The 15,800-nt window shown below is 53.0% G+C and overlaps 2 protein-coding genes and 2 long non-coding RNA genes across 7 annotated transcripts; 2 read left to right on the top strand and 2 right to left on the bottom strand.

Annotated features, from left to right (window-relative positions):
* The first annotated feature begins 1,106 nt into the window (after window positions 1-1,106).
* znf710a (zinc finger protein 710a) lies at window positions 1,107-6,389 on the top strand. 4 transcript variants are annotated; one of them, XM_037253858.1, is made up of 5 exons: window positions 1,107-1,250; window positions 2,948-4,351; window positions 4,685-4,876; window positions 4,948-5,170; window positions 5,250-6,389. In XM_037253858.1, the coding sequence occupies exons 1-5, from the start codon at window positions 1,206-1,208 to the stop codon at window positions 5,417-5,419; spliced, it is 2,034 nt and encodes a 677-aa protein (XP_037109753.1). In that variant the 5' UTR covers window positions 1,107-1,205; the 3' UTR covers window positions 5,420-6,389. The 4 variants fall into 4 exon arrangements, with proteins under 4 accessions (XP_037109753.1, XP_037109754.1, XP_037109755.1 ...); XM_037253859.1 differs by having other exon boundaries at window positions 4,948-5,125; XM_037253860.1 differs by lacking the exon at window positions 1,107-1,250 and adding an exon at window positions 2,576-2,881.
* LOC119124223 lies at window positions 4,019-15,772 on the bottom strand. Its single transcript, XR_005098220.1, has 3 exons — window positions 15,334-15,772; window positions 14,546-14,548; window positions 4,019-4,029 (listed from the first exon to the last, which is right to left on the bottom strand). It is a non-coding gene; the product is annotated as an uncharacterized LOC119124223 (long non-coding RNA).
* On the bottom strand, window positions 6,218-12,860 carry idh2 (isocitrate dehydrogenase (NADP(+)) 2). The gene is made up of 11 exons (XM_037253890.1): window positions 12,681-12,860; window positions 9,587-9,678; window positions 9,311-9,476; window positions 8,909-9,069; window positions 8,622-8,765; window positions 8,391-8,527; window positions 8,153-8,304; window positions 7,974-8,086; window positions 7,530-7,627; window positions 7,369-7,461; window positions 6,218-6,540 (listed from the first exon to the last, which is right to left on the bottom strand). The coding sequence occupies exons 1-11, from the start codon at window positions 12,796-12,798 to the stop codon at window positions 6,456-6,458; spliced, it is 1,359 nt and encodes a 452-aa protein (XP_037109785.1). The 5' UTR covers window positions 12,799-12,860; the 3' UTR covers window positions 6,218-6,455.
* Window positions 10,396-10,938, top strand: LOC119124225. Its single transcript, XR_005098222.1, has 2 exons — window positions 10,396-10,456; window positions 10,500-10,938. It is a non-coding gene; the product is annotated as an uncharacterized LOC119124225 (long non-coding RNA).
* Window positions 15,773-15,800: the final 28 nt, after the last annotated feature.

Raw genomic sequence — 15,800 nt, forward strand, 5'->3', positions numbered from 1 at the left:
TTAATTTACTCCACAACAGGCAACAGTTAGGCAGATGTTGAAGAAGTGAGCCAAAAATAGCCTCCGAGTTGTTTACAGTCACCTTAAACAAAACAAAGAGCATTAAACTGTATATTTTCAGAACCACACCTTTTGGAATGGCGCTTTAGCTCGATGCTAACAGAAAATACCAAACATGCTTGACATACTAACGGTTAGCATCGCTAGTAATGTATTTGTGAACACAAACGACAGACAGAGCAACACATTTAAAGTTGTTATTCCCAATGAAAGAATAATTGGCGAGTCACTTACCGTCGTCGACGATTTCCTTTCTTACGTTGCTTCCCAGTGGCACGAGGGACCACATCAGAAGAAGCCTGGCATTCTCAGTGGACCCCGCCGCTAGTCGCAAGGGACACAGATCAGGCCGGGCCGCTAATAGCAAAAATCCACACGGAGACATTGGGAAATAAAGAAGTCAATTGTAGCCTCCTTCATTTCTCAAACGCCAACAAACCTGTAATTGGAAAGCAGCCTTAAATCATGACACGCAAACAGTGGACATTGTTTAATGACCGTATTACTGCGTGTCTTTAGAGTGCTGTTTTTCAAAATGAACATTTTTCATTTTTGATACTAGAACGGATTAATGGCATTTCCATTCATTGCGAAGGGAAAAGGTGATCCGAGATATTAAAGTCGTGTCTCAAGGTACCGCGCTGCATTAAGCGTGATCAAGTCAAGATAGAGCGTGTGTGCGTGCGTGCGTGCGTGCGTGAGTCCGCACATAGAAATGTGTGTTGCTGGATTGTATGTGGTGAGAGGAAGATAAGACGTCGTGTGTGTGTCTGTGTGTGTGTGTGTGTGCGTGCGTGCGTGTGCGTGTTTGTAAAGAGAACAGAGGAGAGAAAGAGAAGTGAGATGGGAAGGAGAGGGTGGGAGGAAGAGAAAGAAATGGGGTGATGTGTGAGTGTTTGGCGGGGCGGAGGGCTGATGGGGGCGCGGGGGGGGGCAGGCAGGCAGGCACAGTCAGTTCTGATAACAGCAACAGTAGGAGGAGGACGAGCCGTGGTACCGCCCCTCTCTCTCTCTCTCTCTCTCTCTCTCTCTCTCTCTCTCTCTCTCTCTCTCTCTCTCTCTCTCTCTACCTCTCGCTTTCTCTCTCTCCGCGGATATAAATCGGAGGCGGATTGTTTGACTCCCGCACTCCTTTCTCGTGAAGGATGAGATCGCTCAAACAGCTCAAGCATCACTCCGAGAACAATGTGGTGAGTCTACAAGACAACTTGGCATGATTTGGGAGGCGGGGGGCGACTTGTTTGCCGTCTTTTCAGACTCCCCAAACACTTGCGCGCGCGGTGTTTGCAGCCCGATCTGCGTGGCGCACCTTCGCCGCTTTGTCGCTAGGTGTCTGAATTTCCGCTGGCAACTTTGCGCAGCAAAGTGCAGGCCCGTCAGCCGGCCAGGGCCGGGCGAGCGTGCGGGCGGGCGCAATTAGCAAGGCTTCTCTTCGTCTCTCTTCTGCCTTGTCATTTGTCTTGTTGTCTTTCATTTTGTCAGCCTTTCATTGCGCTCAGCTTTCTCTTCTTTCACTGTGTCCGCGCGGCTCGTACTCCCTCCCTTTCCTCCCTCCCTCAACCGTCGCCCTCCTCCTCCTCCTTTCCCTTTGCTTTCTGTCTTGCCACCTCTCTTTCACACGCTCACTCGATCTCTCCTTCCCCTTCCCTCCTCTGCCCTCTTTCTTTATCTTTCAGCCCCTCCATCTCATTTCTCTCCTTGTCTGACTACATCCCTCTCTCCCTCCCTCCACTCCTCCCCCGCCCACAGCGCGCTTTCGCTCTCTGTCTCTCTCTCTCCTTCCTTCCCTCCTTCTTTTCTTTCTCACTCACACAGACGCTTTTCAAACACACACCCAGTCACTCTTTCCTTTTCTTTCACGCCCAAGCACACAAGCAAGAGCCTGTTTGTCAGTCTGCCTGTCTGTCAGTCTGCCTGTCAGTCAGTCAGTCAGTCAGTCAGTCTGTCTGTCTGTCTGTCTGTCTGTCTGTCTGTCTGTCTGTCTGTCTGTCTGTCTGTCTGTCTGTCTGTCTGTCTGTCTGTCAGTCTGTCTGCCTGTGTCGGCCGACTTTAAAAATAGTCACGACGTCACGCGCTTATGGGGGCATCCGGGTCTCCTCGGCTCACCCCACACAGTCATTGACTGTTTCCTCTTTATTTATTTTCCTTTTCACTATTGCGTCCCCAAAACGCTGCACCGTATGTAATAAGCGCGATGGAGCAAAGTACGGGCCGGGTCGGCGCTTGCCACCACACCGTTACAGCGGGTGCCAATCAAAAGTACATGCAGCCAAAAAGCTCGGCGCCCTCTAGTTTAGAGCCTTCATCCATTTGTATTTGGAGTGTGCACCTCTCTCTCGCTCTGTCTATCTCTCTCTCTCCGCCATAATTTCCCAGGGAGTTCTGAGTGAGCTCAGCCCTCGATCAAAAGTCTGTTAGGAAGACGAGACCCTAACCCGCCGGTCGACATTGGGCAATACCGAGGCCGCGCTTTTTACCCTAGCCGAACGGGACGCCGTAACTCTGACGCGGGAAGCGCCGGGACGGTCGGCGGAAGTCGACTTCCAGGCCGGACCCGCGTCCCTTCTCATGCTCCCGTGGAGGAAGGAAGCAGAGTGCTACGCGTCGCTGCCGTTTGAGCTCCTTCGCCTCGTGTTGTGCCCATTCAAAGCGAGCAAAGAGTCAAGGCGGAGCCGCTTTGACAGAAGAACCCTGAAAACGGCTCTCCTGGAAACCCGAGGTAGATTGGGCACAATAAAAGGCGAGGACGGACCCCTTTGACAGTGCAGGAAGCCGTTAGCCTTGTTAGCAAGATCAGGAGGCTGAAAAGGGGAAACATAAGGTGGGCTTTTGTAACAACGGAGAGAGGCACACTCTTTTCCTGATTCAAAGTGTGCCTTTCTTCCAGGACCAGGAGATTGGGCGCACGCCGCGGCCGTACCCAAAGCTAAGCCGAGGCCAAATGGACGCCGGCACGCAGACGGAACCCGTGGTGGTTCTATCGTTGGCTCAGGCCGCCGTTCTCGGACTCATCTCCCAAAATGAAATTTTCGGCGCCACCATCGCTCCAAACGGCTTTTACACGGGAGAGTCCAAAGAGGGCCCGCCTCTGGCCACGGAGTACCACGAGTGCGCCGACCAGCTGATCGGGGCCAACGGGGACTACCTACCCGAGCCCGCCGGGGATCCGGCCTCTCGGCTCAGCGCCGGCGAGAGGAGACGGCCGTGTCCTCGCGGAGCCAAGAGACCCAGGAGCGACGGGGAGCCGGCGGCCAGCCCACACGCTCGGGTGAAAGGCGAACTCATCGAGTCGGAGACGTCTCCCGATTGCGTCGACGTGAGCGACGGCTCGTGTGCCCGCGCCATGCGAGGGGATCCGAAAAGCTCTGTGAAAGAGCCAGCCTGCGGCAACGGTCCTTCGTGCGTCCGAGAAGCGTCCCTGCCGCAAGAGCAGAGCGTGGACGGGGAGGAAGAGGACTCGCTGGTGGGGGAGGAACCCGAGGAGGAGGCCCTCAATCTAAAGACTGGCGGAGGGAGCGGCAAAGACGACCCGTATTTGGAAGCCAACCAGGCGCCCTTCCAGTCTGCCTACGAGGAAAGCGGCCAGGCGGCGCTGTGGTCGGACCCCGAGGGTCTGGCCAGGCGAATGCAAATGGACCGCCTGGACATCAACGTGCAGATCGACGAGTCTTACTGCGTGGACGTGGGCGAGGGCCTGAAACGCTGGAAGTGCCGAATGTGCGACAAGTCGTACACGTCCAAATACAACCTGGTCACGCACATCCTGGGCCACAACGGGATCAAGCCCCACGAGTGCAGCCGCTGCGGCAAACTCTTCAAGCAGCCCAGCCACCTGCAAACCCACCTGCTGACCCACCAGGGCACCCGGCCCCACAAGTGCGCCGTCTGCGACAAGGCCTTCACCCAGACCAGCCACCTGAAGCGCCACATGCTGCAGCACACCGACGTCAAGCCCTACAGCTGCCGCTTCTGCGCCCGCGGCTTCGCCTACCCCAGTGAGCTGAGGACCCACGAGGGCAAGCACCAGAACGGCCAGTGCCACGCGTGTCGCCGCTGTGGCGTGGACTTCCCCACCTACGGGCACCTGAAGCGCCACCTGGGCAGCCACCAGGGTCCCGCCGCCAGTGCCGCCGCCTACCAGTGCGGCCAGTGCCACAAGTCCTTTGCCTACCGCAGCCAGCTACAGAACCACTCCATGAAGCATCAGAACGTGCGGCCCTACGTTTGCCCCGAGTGCGGCGTGGAGTTTGTCCAGATCCACCACCTGCGGCAACACGCCCTCACGCACAAGGTACGCTGCACGAGTCTGCCTTTTACTGTTTGGAGAGTCAAAGAAACTAACTGACTGTGATGGTCTTTTCCATCTAAAATGCCAATGCCGCCGCCGCCACGCGTTGCTAATCTTCAACACGACTCGTTTGGCTCCATCTGGTGTCTGCCGCTGTTGAAAAGCAATTTGAATCTTTCGTTGAATCAGCATTTTTTGAACACAGATTGGCACGGTATTTCCGCCACTGTTGGCAAAAAGCCACCTGAAATCAAAAGCTCGTAAGGGTTTGCAAAAAAGCTTTTTCTCCATGGGAACGCGACGGTCACGGAGAGCCCTTCCGCCTCCTTCCCGCAGGGAACCAAAGAATTCAAGTGTGAAGTCTGCTCCAGAGAGTTCACCCTGTCCGCCAACCTGAAGAGACACATGTTGATCCATGCTAGCGTCAGACCCTTCCAGTGCCACGTGTGCTTCAAGACCTTTGTCCAGAAGCAGACCCTCAAGACACACATGATTGTCCACTTGCCCGTCAAGCCCTTCAAGTGCAAGGTAAGGCCGGGCCAAAATCCGTTGGGAGCTCAAGGAAAGCAAAGAGCTACCTCTGTGCTCTGCTCTTGCAGGTGTGCGCCAAGTCCTTCAACCGAATGTACAACCTCCTGGGCCACATGCACCTCCACGCCGGCAGCAAGCCTTTCAAGTGCCCTTACTGCAGCAGCAAATTCAACCTGAAGGGCAACCTCAGCCGACACATGAAGGTCAAGCACGGCATCGCCGACGGCATCGCCGCCGAGGGCCGAGGTACGCCGCTCTCTTGGGCAAAGTCGGGGCTGGGCCCGGGCCCAGGTACGCCAGGTCGGGGTTGTTCTGTGTTTGGCTGCTATGGGCGCCCTCCAATGCCATTTCTCTCTGCCTCTTCCTTCAGGGCCGCCCCGAGACACAGAAGGCCGGGAGGACTACGAGGAGGGGAGATTTGACTTTGGCGAGCCAGAGAACCGGGCAGATGGCACCGACGCAGCGGACACTCCCAAACTCTCCCCACTGGACTACTACGGCACCTACGGCACGGGAGCGGGGCGCTGCGGCAACGCGTGAGGGCGCAGCGCCACCTCGGCCGACACGAGGGACGGACGCCATTTGTTACTATTTTGCTCGGCCGTTGGTACGCAATGTTAGGAAGCCGCTTTTCCCACAGTTGAACACTGGTCAACTTTGGCTTGCTCTGTGATGAATTCCAAAGTTGTCTGCGACCCTGGCCAGAGTGGCGAGCGAGCGAGCGAGCGAGCATTTATTTCGACGCAAATGTAGACCGAGCGCTAGGTCGCATTGACTACCGCTGTCGCGTTTTTGCCGTTGAGCGCTCAGCGTCAGCCATCCCTTAGTTTATGAATGGAACTATTTGGGTGTCAGAAAAACAGAGAGAACGGCGCCGCACTACCAAAGAATCTCCAGGTGCAATTTCAGACCTTGTCAAATTGCATTCAGGCAAAGTCGCGGCTGCTGCATTTCCCAAAAGCAGCAAACCTAGCAGTCTTAGCACAACATTTTCTTGCTTTGTTTTTAATCTCAAACACGGTTTACGAGAGCAACGGCCATCATACAGTTGAAATAAAAATGCTCATGCCTCTTTCCATCAGCATCAGGAGGAATCAAGGAGCTTTTTGGACACTCGAGTTTACGGTCAAACTAAAGTGAAAACTAAGACTCGGTTTCAGAACTTTGCCTCGGTTAAGCGCGCCTAGCTTAACGCTCGAGAAATACGCACGACAAACATTCAGCCCTTGCGAAAAGCACCGGCAGCTCCCCGAATTTGTGGCCCCAGATGGCCGAGGCGCAAAACCGTTTCAGACTTTGCGTTAGGATTTTCAAAGAGATCACAAGACGCCGGCCGGCTGGGTCAACAAAGGTTTTATTGGCCTTGCACGTTAGGAAAAATCAAAGCTGGCGTGACAACGGACAGTTGTTAGGGAGGCTCCGGTGGCCCCGGCACGTGCCGTTCCCCCCTTCAAATACAAGTGGAAATAACACAAACAAACTCTTGTCCTTCAGATGAATGGGTTGACCTTTAAGTTAAAAATGAGGTACAAAAACGGAAGCGCGACGAGGCCGTCTCCGTCTTGCTTCGAGTCCTTCACTTGCCCAGGGCTTTGTCCAAGTTTGTCTTGATGGCGTCCAGGAAGTCGGTGGTGTTGACGTAGTGCTCGTTCAGCTTGACACTGCCGAGGGAGGGAGGGAAGGAGCGAGGGAGGGAGGGATAGAGAGGGAGGGAGGGCGGTAGGGAGGGAGGCCGTCAATGCCTTTGACACTTTTCACACAAAGCATCATGAGGATGTCGTTACTGCGTCATATCTGGAACGCTATCAGACGGCGCCTCGGCCACCCGCCAAGTACCGTCACGACCCACAGCTGACGATTCAATTCAAACGCAAAATCAAATCGAGGATCTTATCAACGAGTCTGTCAATTATCTCCCTTCCAACAACAATGAGGACGCCCTCTTCACAAAATACGTACTCGAGAGCGCTAACTTCCTACCTTTGGCGTTTACATCGCCGTGTTAGCGTTACCGAGGCACCGCCGGCCGCCCGCTGCGGTCGTAACATCAAAAATTGAAATGCAACAATTTGGAAATGTGGATGAAGCGCTGGTCCCGACCGGGCCTTGAAAAACGATGGATCGGAGGCGTCCCATTTTTTGCCGCCGACAGATAGGAGTGGGTGGATTCGGTCCCCTGCCCCGGAGTAGATGCAAACCGGAAGATAACTCCGGTGGAGCGACCCGCAATCTCAAGTGGGTCCAAACGCAAAAGCTGACACGTGGCACCAAGCAAGCATTCTCCATTCTGTCGAGTTGTCATAGCAAACGCTTAAAAGACCACGAGTCAAAGCGCATGTGGAAAAGTCTTTTGGAAAGCATTTTCGCCTTCATTGGAGCGGGAGCCGGATCGTTTGTAGTCGGCAATTACGTGCCATCTGGTTGAATTGCCGTCTGTATTCTTTTTCAAAATGACTGCGCCGCCACGCTCTCTAGTCAGACGAACTTACTTGGACAGGCCGTGGATGCAGCCGGCCAGATCCTTGGTCATGGTGCCGCTCTCCACCGTCTCCACGCACACGCGCTCCAGCGTCTGCGAGAACCTGAGCGTTCAAAGGCCGTTAGCGACGAGGACCTTCGGATCGCCGAGGCGGGCCGGAGCGCGCCTTACTTGATGAGGTCGGGATTTCCGTCCAGCTTCCCGCGGTGCTCCAGGCCTCGGGTCCAGGCGAAGATGCTGGCGATGGGATTGGTGCTCGTCGGCCTTCCCTGAAGTGGAGGCGGCAGGAGCGGTGACTTCTTTGTTTTTTGGCTTCTTGCCAATACGACCGCAAACTTCTCAACATCCATCATCCATGCACCATTATCAAGTATGTAGTGCGTCTGCGTTTCCAAAACTACTTGCCCAGCTTACAAAGTACAATGCCACAATTGAAGGAAAAATGAGTAGATTTTTTTTTTTTTTTTTTTAAACTCTACTCGATGACGGGCATTGCCGTTCATCTTAAGGCCAAACACGTCGCAGACAAATTGATTGCGCAACCCTGTGAGCATGACACGACCACAGGGCGGCGCTATCGCTCCGCCATCTCGCCCGAGCCTACACAAATCTCACCTTCTGGTGCTCGCGGTAGTGCCTGGTCACGGTGCCGTGGGCGGCCTCGGCCTCGATGGTCTTACCATCGGGACACACCAGCACGGACGTCATGAGGCCCAGAGACCCGAAACCTGCAAGGCAGACGGATGAGAGAAACCAGACCTGGGCTCAAACAGACGGACAGTCGTGTGGCTTACCTTGGGCGAGGATGTCCGACTGAACGTCGCCGTCGTAGTTCTTGCAGGCCCATACAAAGGCGCCGGAGGACTTGAGGACTTGGGCCACCATGTCGTCGATGAGCCTGTGCTCGTACCAGATCTTCAGGTTGTCAAATTGGGCCTTGTAATGCCTGGGAGGAAGGAGGACGGCTTTCAGGTGGCCGCGGATGGCGCGTGGGCGGCGCGTGGGTAGCGCGCGGGCAGTGCGGCCACTCACTTCTGGAAGATGTCCTCAAAGATGTCTTTGAATCTGCCGTCGTACGCTTTAAGAATGGTGTTCTTGGTGCTCATGTAGAGCGGCCACTTTTTGTTGATGGCGTACTGGAAGCAACTGTGAGCGAAGCCTGTTATGGACTGGTGGAAAGAGAGAGCGAGAGAGAGAGCGAGCGAGAGAAGCACACGGGTGAGGCCCAGAGTCCAACGATGGGCGCTCGCGAGCTTCTCTCACCTCGTCCGTGTTGTACATGCCCATCCCGCAGCCGCCCGCCGGGAAGTCGTACACCTCCCATTCCTTGCCGGCGCTGCCATCGGCGGGCGAGAAGATGATCTTGAATTTGCCGGGCTGGTCCACAACAAAGTCCGTCGCTCGGTACTGTTGGGAAGAAAAGCCCGATGGCGTTTAGGCCCTGGCGGCGTTCAGGTGGCGGCGGCGTTCAGGTGGCGGCGGCGTTCAGGTGGTGGTGGCGTTCAGGCGGCGGCGTTTAGGCCCCCGCCTTGCCCAAGCGCCTTCTTCACCTGGTCGCCGAAAGCGTGTCTGCCGATGGTGATGGGCTGCGTCCAGCCGGGAACCAGCCGGGGGATGTTCTTGCAGATGATGGGCTCGCGGAACACCGTGCCGCCCAGGATGTTCCTGATGGTACCGTTGGGGCTCTTCCACATCTTCTTCAGGCTAAACTCTGCCAAAACAAAAGAAAGACCGAGACACGTCAAACCGATTCCAAACACGGGTTTGATGCAGCAAATGAAGTTTTGACTGCAAAGAGCTTGCAGGCGCTTTGTTTTGCTTTTGGAGCGCAACGCATTTGATTGCTACGAGTGAGCCCATTGAGTTGAAGATAAGAGTTCAACTTTGGCGAGCCATTGCAAACGCGCGCCGAAAATAAACAAATGGTAGTCCCTCCTCCTCCCACGACAAACCTTCCACTCTGGCTTCGTCAGGCGTGATGGTGGCGCATTTAACCGCCACGCTGTACTTCTTGGTGGCCAGGGCCGAGTCGACAGTCACCTGGTCGTCCGTCTGGTCGCGGTAAGGCAGCCCGAGGTCAAAGTACTTGAGCTCCACGTCCACGTTGGACAGGATGAGCTGCGGACAGGGGAGGGGAGGGGATGATGGCACATCAGCACACCAAAAACTCATCAAACTCTTCAAGAGTGGCGACAAACATATATCACGCACTTTTGTTTGAGGCTCACCTTTTCCTTGATGAACTCCCAGATGATCCGGGTCATCTCATCCCCGTCCATCTCCACCACGGGCTGGGCCACTTTGATGCGCTTGTCGCCATCTGTCAAGCACAGCCGCCGCAAAAGACGCTGTGAAAGAACTCCTGGACAGTTTGGCTTTCAAAAGCGCCTTTGGCAATCCGACGCCATCACGGACCAGTAGATTCGAGTAAAGCTCGACTTTGTGAAAGTGACTTTGGACTTAATCCTGCCAGGAGACGGGTTAACAAACGCGCGGAACAAGATAAACGTCTTATCGGTAATCCCGTCGGAGGTAAGTAGCGTCGTCAGCTCGGGTTAGCCGCTAACAGTTAGCCCGCTCGCCGGTCACCGGTTGAGGCCGTCCCATCGGCCGCAGCTTTCAGGCTACTAATTTGCTCCGACTAGCGGCGGCCGCTAACAGGGATAGCTCACGTTGTCCGTCCGAGACTGCACGCGTGCTCCAGAAACGAGGCCGACACTTTGGGCTCACGGCGTCGACTTCTTTCTATCCGTGTGGAGGAAAAAAGCGAGACAGTGACGCTTTGAGCCAGAGAGTTTGCTAGAGCATTTTTCCAAATGCAGTCAGTCTCATGACATTTTTGAAAATCTTTCTTGCACTTCTCCATCTAGTTTAACAAGGGTTCCAAAACTAAGCAGAATAAAACATAACAAAGCTGCACTGAACTCAGCCCCCCCCTCTCCCCGATGCTGGACATTTGAGCCACTCGCAGCCACATGAGCACCTGTCCAAACAGCCAACGTCGCCAACATGTGCACTCAAAATAAACCGGCCAACGCACAAGCAAGAGACGTACGGCGGCTGGCGGGACCGTCCACACGCTCGCAGAAGCGAGAGCCGTACGGCGGCTGGCGGGACCGTCCACACGCTCGCAGAAGCGAGAGCCGTACGGCGGCTGGCAGGACCGACCGCACGCTCGCCTCGCCTTCCATCCGGCGCAACGCTTGATATGGTTGGCTCCCGTTGCTTTAGTGCCGTTACGTCTACAGTTGACGCACTTCCCGATTCTGGAACGGTCTCTGGTGACAGGGGTGGCAAAAGGCAGCAAACCTTGGCCCATCCAATGGAAAGCATCCAAATAAACAAAAGCGTGAAGGCATTTGACAATTCAAATATTCTTTTGAACAATCCCATATGTTCTTTTGGAAGACTTAAAAAGGGCTGTCGAGTTCACGACGCAGACATCAACTGTACTCGTGCGTCGGCAGCACGCTCTTCAAAAATGCTTCCTACACATGGGTTCAATTGTTGAGAGCCAACCTTGCATTTGGTCAATTCCTGCAGCGTGGGGAAAAGCAGATCGAATCTGGCCTGGCCTGGATTGACGAGCTCAGCGTGAAATCCGCTAGCCCGTCTATCCGCCCGCCCGCTCGCCCGGGATGCAGAGCGAGGGGGGAGGGGCGGGACTAGAGCAGAGTATGTTATGTAACCAGACGGAACGACACAGCCCGCCGGCTCTGAAGGGCGAGTGTGGCAAAGTCGGGCCCGCTAGCCACCGTGTGTATTTGCGGTGCGACATTCGTCAAAAAGACCAGCGCCTTTCCTAATGGCACCTTTTCAAAACAAACGGGAAAAAAAAAAACATACGCGACCTTCCACCGACGCGCCAGTGCTCGAGCTACGGCCAAAGTCTGAAAGATTCCCGACGACCTCGTTCGGTCACCTTAATTGCCCTTCCGTGTTCACTTTCGGCTGACGCGCACACGCACACAAGCTGCAGCCGTCGCAGCTTGTATCCAATGCCCGACACGCAACCTCAACTACTGCAGGGAGTTTGGAAAGGCAGCATATCTCAGCAAACAGGGCGCCAGTCGATGGCGGGGTACACAGAGACAAACAAGCGTCCCTTTTCACGGCTACGAGCTCAATCGGCCCGCCGTTCGTTCATGGAGGAAACCCCCCGCAGGCAGGCAGGCAGGCACGGGGAGAACACGCAAACTCCACACCGCACCTCCCAACGGCGAGGCCACGTGCTAAGCAAGTGGGCATGTTTCTTTCCCTTTTTACAAGCTTTTGAGAGAGACGTAACACCTGCCCCAAATACTCCGCTCGCACGGAATACGACACTGGCGCAAACAGCCGGGAGGGAGTCTTTCAAGTGACCCGTCAAACCCGATTACAGGCTGCCGAATCTGTGGGCTGGCGCTGTTTGAAGTAACTTGCAGACAATTTGGGGTAACCTGCAAAAGTCATGTGACGCAAATGCTCTTATAAATAGAACAGAAAGCCTTCAAGCCAAGTTTGTTTTCAGCACAATTGAAAATAGGCATCGCACAAGCAGGCGATTTGCATTGAAACTAAAACTCGATCGGGTTCAAATGAAGAGCATAGCAAGGTGACAACTGCAGAAGCGAGAGGAGAGCGAGAGAGAGAGCGAGAGAGAGAGAGTGTGTCTCGGAAAAACAGTATGGAGGACATCGGCAGCCATTTCTGACCACCGAGGAGCCTCGTCGGCGGCGCCTGACCTTGGGGAAACTTTGCCCCCAAACGGCTCACAAGGATGCCACCCAATTTCCTGCCACTTCATTATCATTTCAATAACCAGTTGGACTTGTCGGTCCCGGAATACAAATGTCATCTTAACAGACAGTTACGAACGGTGGCATTCATAAGAGCGGTGCCAGGAGGCTACCGAATATTCATTCGCCTTGTGCGAGGGAAACGCCGGTGCGCAATCTTTTTCCCTTTTACGGCTACTTTCGCATGGAGCCCACCCGCACAAACTTTGAATGGGCAAGACAAAAGACAGGCAGGCAGACAGGCAGGCAGGCAGGCAGGCAGGCAGACACACAGACAGGCTCCTCTCGGCCCTCGACGCGCCAACAACTCAGTCCAAACTACGTAGGGTTCGAGATGAAAATACCGATGACGTTTCAGTACGTTTCTGTCGCTCGATGTTCACAACAAACGCAATAAAAGCGCATCCGGGTGAAGATGCGAGACCGGCTAGCACAAATGCTACGCGGACGAACTGGGGACTGGCGGGCTGACGTCGAAACCCATTCGGTCGCATCGCATGACAAATTCGGCCCGGTTCATGAACGATTCCCTCGGCTTACTCACAGTTCCTTTGCTGCGAAGACTGGCACTGAGCAGCCGGGGCGAGCACGGCGGGACTTCGGGAAAAGGCTGCTGCGGCAGACCTCGACAGAGAGCTGAGGACTTTCAGATAGCCAGCCATGTCTCCCCGGCCCGAATGACTCCAAGTGAAGAGGAAGGAGGGCTCACACAATCGCACTGAGACGTTATAGCAGCTGGCGCCCGGCGGAGGCGGGGGCGGGGACGGAGGCAGGCGGGCGGGCGGGCGGGCTGCTCAGCGCCGCCCTTCGCCCCTCCTCTGCACAAGAGCGACTGCGCGCGTGAGCCGCCATCTTGAACCGGGAGGGCCTCCCGCAACAGTCCCCTGACTTCTTTCTTTTTTTCTTTTGCTTGACCCTTGGCATGAGCAGACTTTAAAAACATGTGTGCGTGTCTGCTGTTCGAAACAAACAATTCCGTGTCAAAATTTGACAAGTCATGATGGACTTATTGCCGCCAAATTCCCGGTTCAAGATACTGGCTCGGTCCTCAACGACTGGAGGCTCCCTCCCTCTGGTGGTGATGACTCACATCTTGATGATCATGCCGGAAGATCAATGCTGGTACCGGAAATCAACTTTTACCTTTCATAATATAACGTCGTCTATTATGATTCCGATTCTTAATGACTTGGGGCAATTTCCGATGGTGTCGATTAGAACATTTTGTTCAGGTAACCTTCGTTCACCTTACTTACTTAGCAGAGGGGAGGGAACGAGGAAATTGACGAGCGAGCTCATCCTTTTTCAAGTGAAGGCTATCGAAGTGCGGCCGGCCGGCCGGCCGGCGGGCCGGCAGACAGCTACTCATGCTGAACTGTTTGCAGCACAAAAATGTCACCAGATGACGCCAAGCAATACCGCCGAAGCTACAAAGGTTGAGATGTTGCCGTTTAGTCATTCAATAATAATAATAATAATAATATTATTATTATCATTTTTATTATTATTATCATTTTTATTATGAATTTTTTTCACCTGCTGGTTTTCTTTTACCAATAACACGGCCAATCTCTGTTTCTTCATGTGTTTTAACAGCGGCTGTGTTGCTCGGAAAATGCTCTAAAAATAATTGAACTGGCAAATAATGGACACGTCCTTCTCAAGTAGTGGCTCGGGATTCCTTATGGCAGGCATGTCCAAAGTCCGGCCCGCGGGCCAAATCCGGCCCCCGATCAGATTTCATATGGCCCGCAGCTTCGGTCTTATAATGTATTATTTATGGACCGCCTGCACTGTCAAACTGAATAAAAAAAAGAAAAGAAACTTGAACCTGTAATTCCTCCTATTACCAAAGGGTGGCAGCAGCACCCCTCGCCGCTCATTTCTGCCATGGCGACTGCAAAGAAAACGAGGACAGCTGACATTGAGGGCCGTCGCTTTCAAGAGAAATGGAGAATTACAATACTTCCTCGCTGAAAATCAAGGCAATTGTGTTTGTCTAATTTCTAAAGAGACGGTTGTCTTGTCACCGTGGGATAGTGGGAACGTAATTTCGATTTCTTTGTGCGTGGCATGTGAAGAAATTGACAATAAAGCAGACTTTGACTTTGACTTAAGGATTTCAACCTAAAGATAAGGATTTCAACCTAAAGAGACACTAGTAGACTAAACATGCTGACACATACGACAAGCTAACAGGGAGTAACCGCGCTGATAAAGTGAAGCAGCTCCAAGCTGAAATGGCATCACAACAGCGATTCTTCACGCGGGGCTGTGAGTCAAAATTAAATAAAAATTAAATATTACTTCATATTAAATATTACGAAGTGGCCATGTTAATACTGTTGATGTTATAAACCTGTAGACATGACACAAACTATTACTTTCTGAAAATGACAAGAGCAAAACTCACTTGTTTTAAGTTTTAATAATAGACAAATTTGCATTACTTATAACTCCTGTTTAAAATGTTCATGAGGCAAAAATAATTTTAAACTCATGTAAATGTAAGGTATTTCAAACAGTTCGTTCAATGTTATCTGACTCTTCAGATATGAATGAAAGGCAGAATTTGTGTTTTTAGAGTTGTTCACATCTGCCTGAATGGCTTATATTTGGTTATTTTGTCATTTGAAAAATAAAGACAATTGTGACAATGACATTTGTTTTATAACAGTGTGTATTTGCATGAAACTTTTGTAGTTAAAAAATGTCTGAAAAAACTATTGGCCCCCGGGCCCCTTCACTTTATTAAATCTGGCCCTCCTTGCAAAAAGTTGGGACAACCCTGCCTTATGGGGACGTGTGTCACCCCAGGAACATGTTTGGTTTTTGTTATAGCAGAGCAATCTGTAATTGCACAATCACACCCACTCCAGCAGGTGGCGGTGGTGCTCCTATTTCATCCGTTTTTTACAGAGGCAAATTGATGCACTTCAAATATTTTCTGTCACAGACTAAAAATCAATGTTAACAAAGTGACCCTATGTGTATTTCATGGCCACCTCTGCTTCCAAGGGTCAACCGCCGTTTGTCCCTCATAGTCCGCCGTTCTCAGAGGCTCACGGGGACGGAATCTGGTTTACTGCTTGGACCGCAAACCTCGCTTGAATGTGGTTCTGAATGTCATTAGTCCATCATAAAACTGGCATTGATTTCCAGCGAGCTGCACGCGCGCTAATGAATAATTGTGCTACAAACAGGAGAGGTAAGACAACTGCCTGGCAAACCGCCAACTACGGTGTTACAGAGCAAGTGGATGGTGTGAGACCTCTAGAAATGGCCAGGGGTACGAACTGCAGGCAAAATTCTTCAAGCTGACTTTTTGTGTGCCCCCCAGCACATTTGATAAAAGAACAAGCTTTGAAATTCTCCACCCATGATCAGCTAGGTTGGGGGAATATCCAGAGCCACTTTCAAACCTTCCTATGGTAAATTAGGCAGTGATGGCGGCTTCACGGAAGATCAATAAAATCAAATACTCTTATTGCCCCCCCCCCCCCACCCACACACACCCACACACACACACTGGTGGTTGTCATGGCAACACAAGACAGACTGTCATTGGTTCAGCGGGACACGGGGCAGGGCATGCAGGTTCTCCATTCTATTTTGATGCAAGTGTGTTTGTTTTGAACCCACCTGGGAATTGTCTTCCAATTGT

This window comes from Syngnathus acus, chromosome 6 (assembly GCF_901709675.1).
Source record: "Syngnathus acus chromosome 6, fSynAcu1.2, whole genome shotgun sequence".
Classification (NCBI taxonomy): domain Eukaryota; kingdom Metazoa; phylum Chordata; class Actinopteri; order Syngnathiformes; family Syngnathidae; genus Syngnathus; species Syngnathus acus.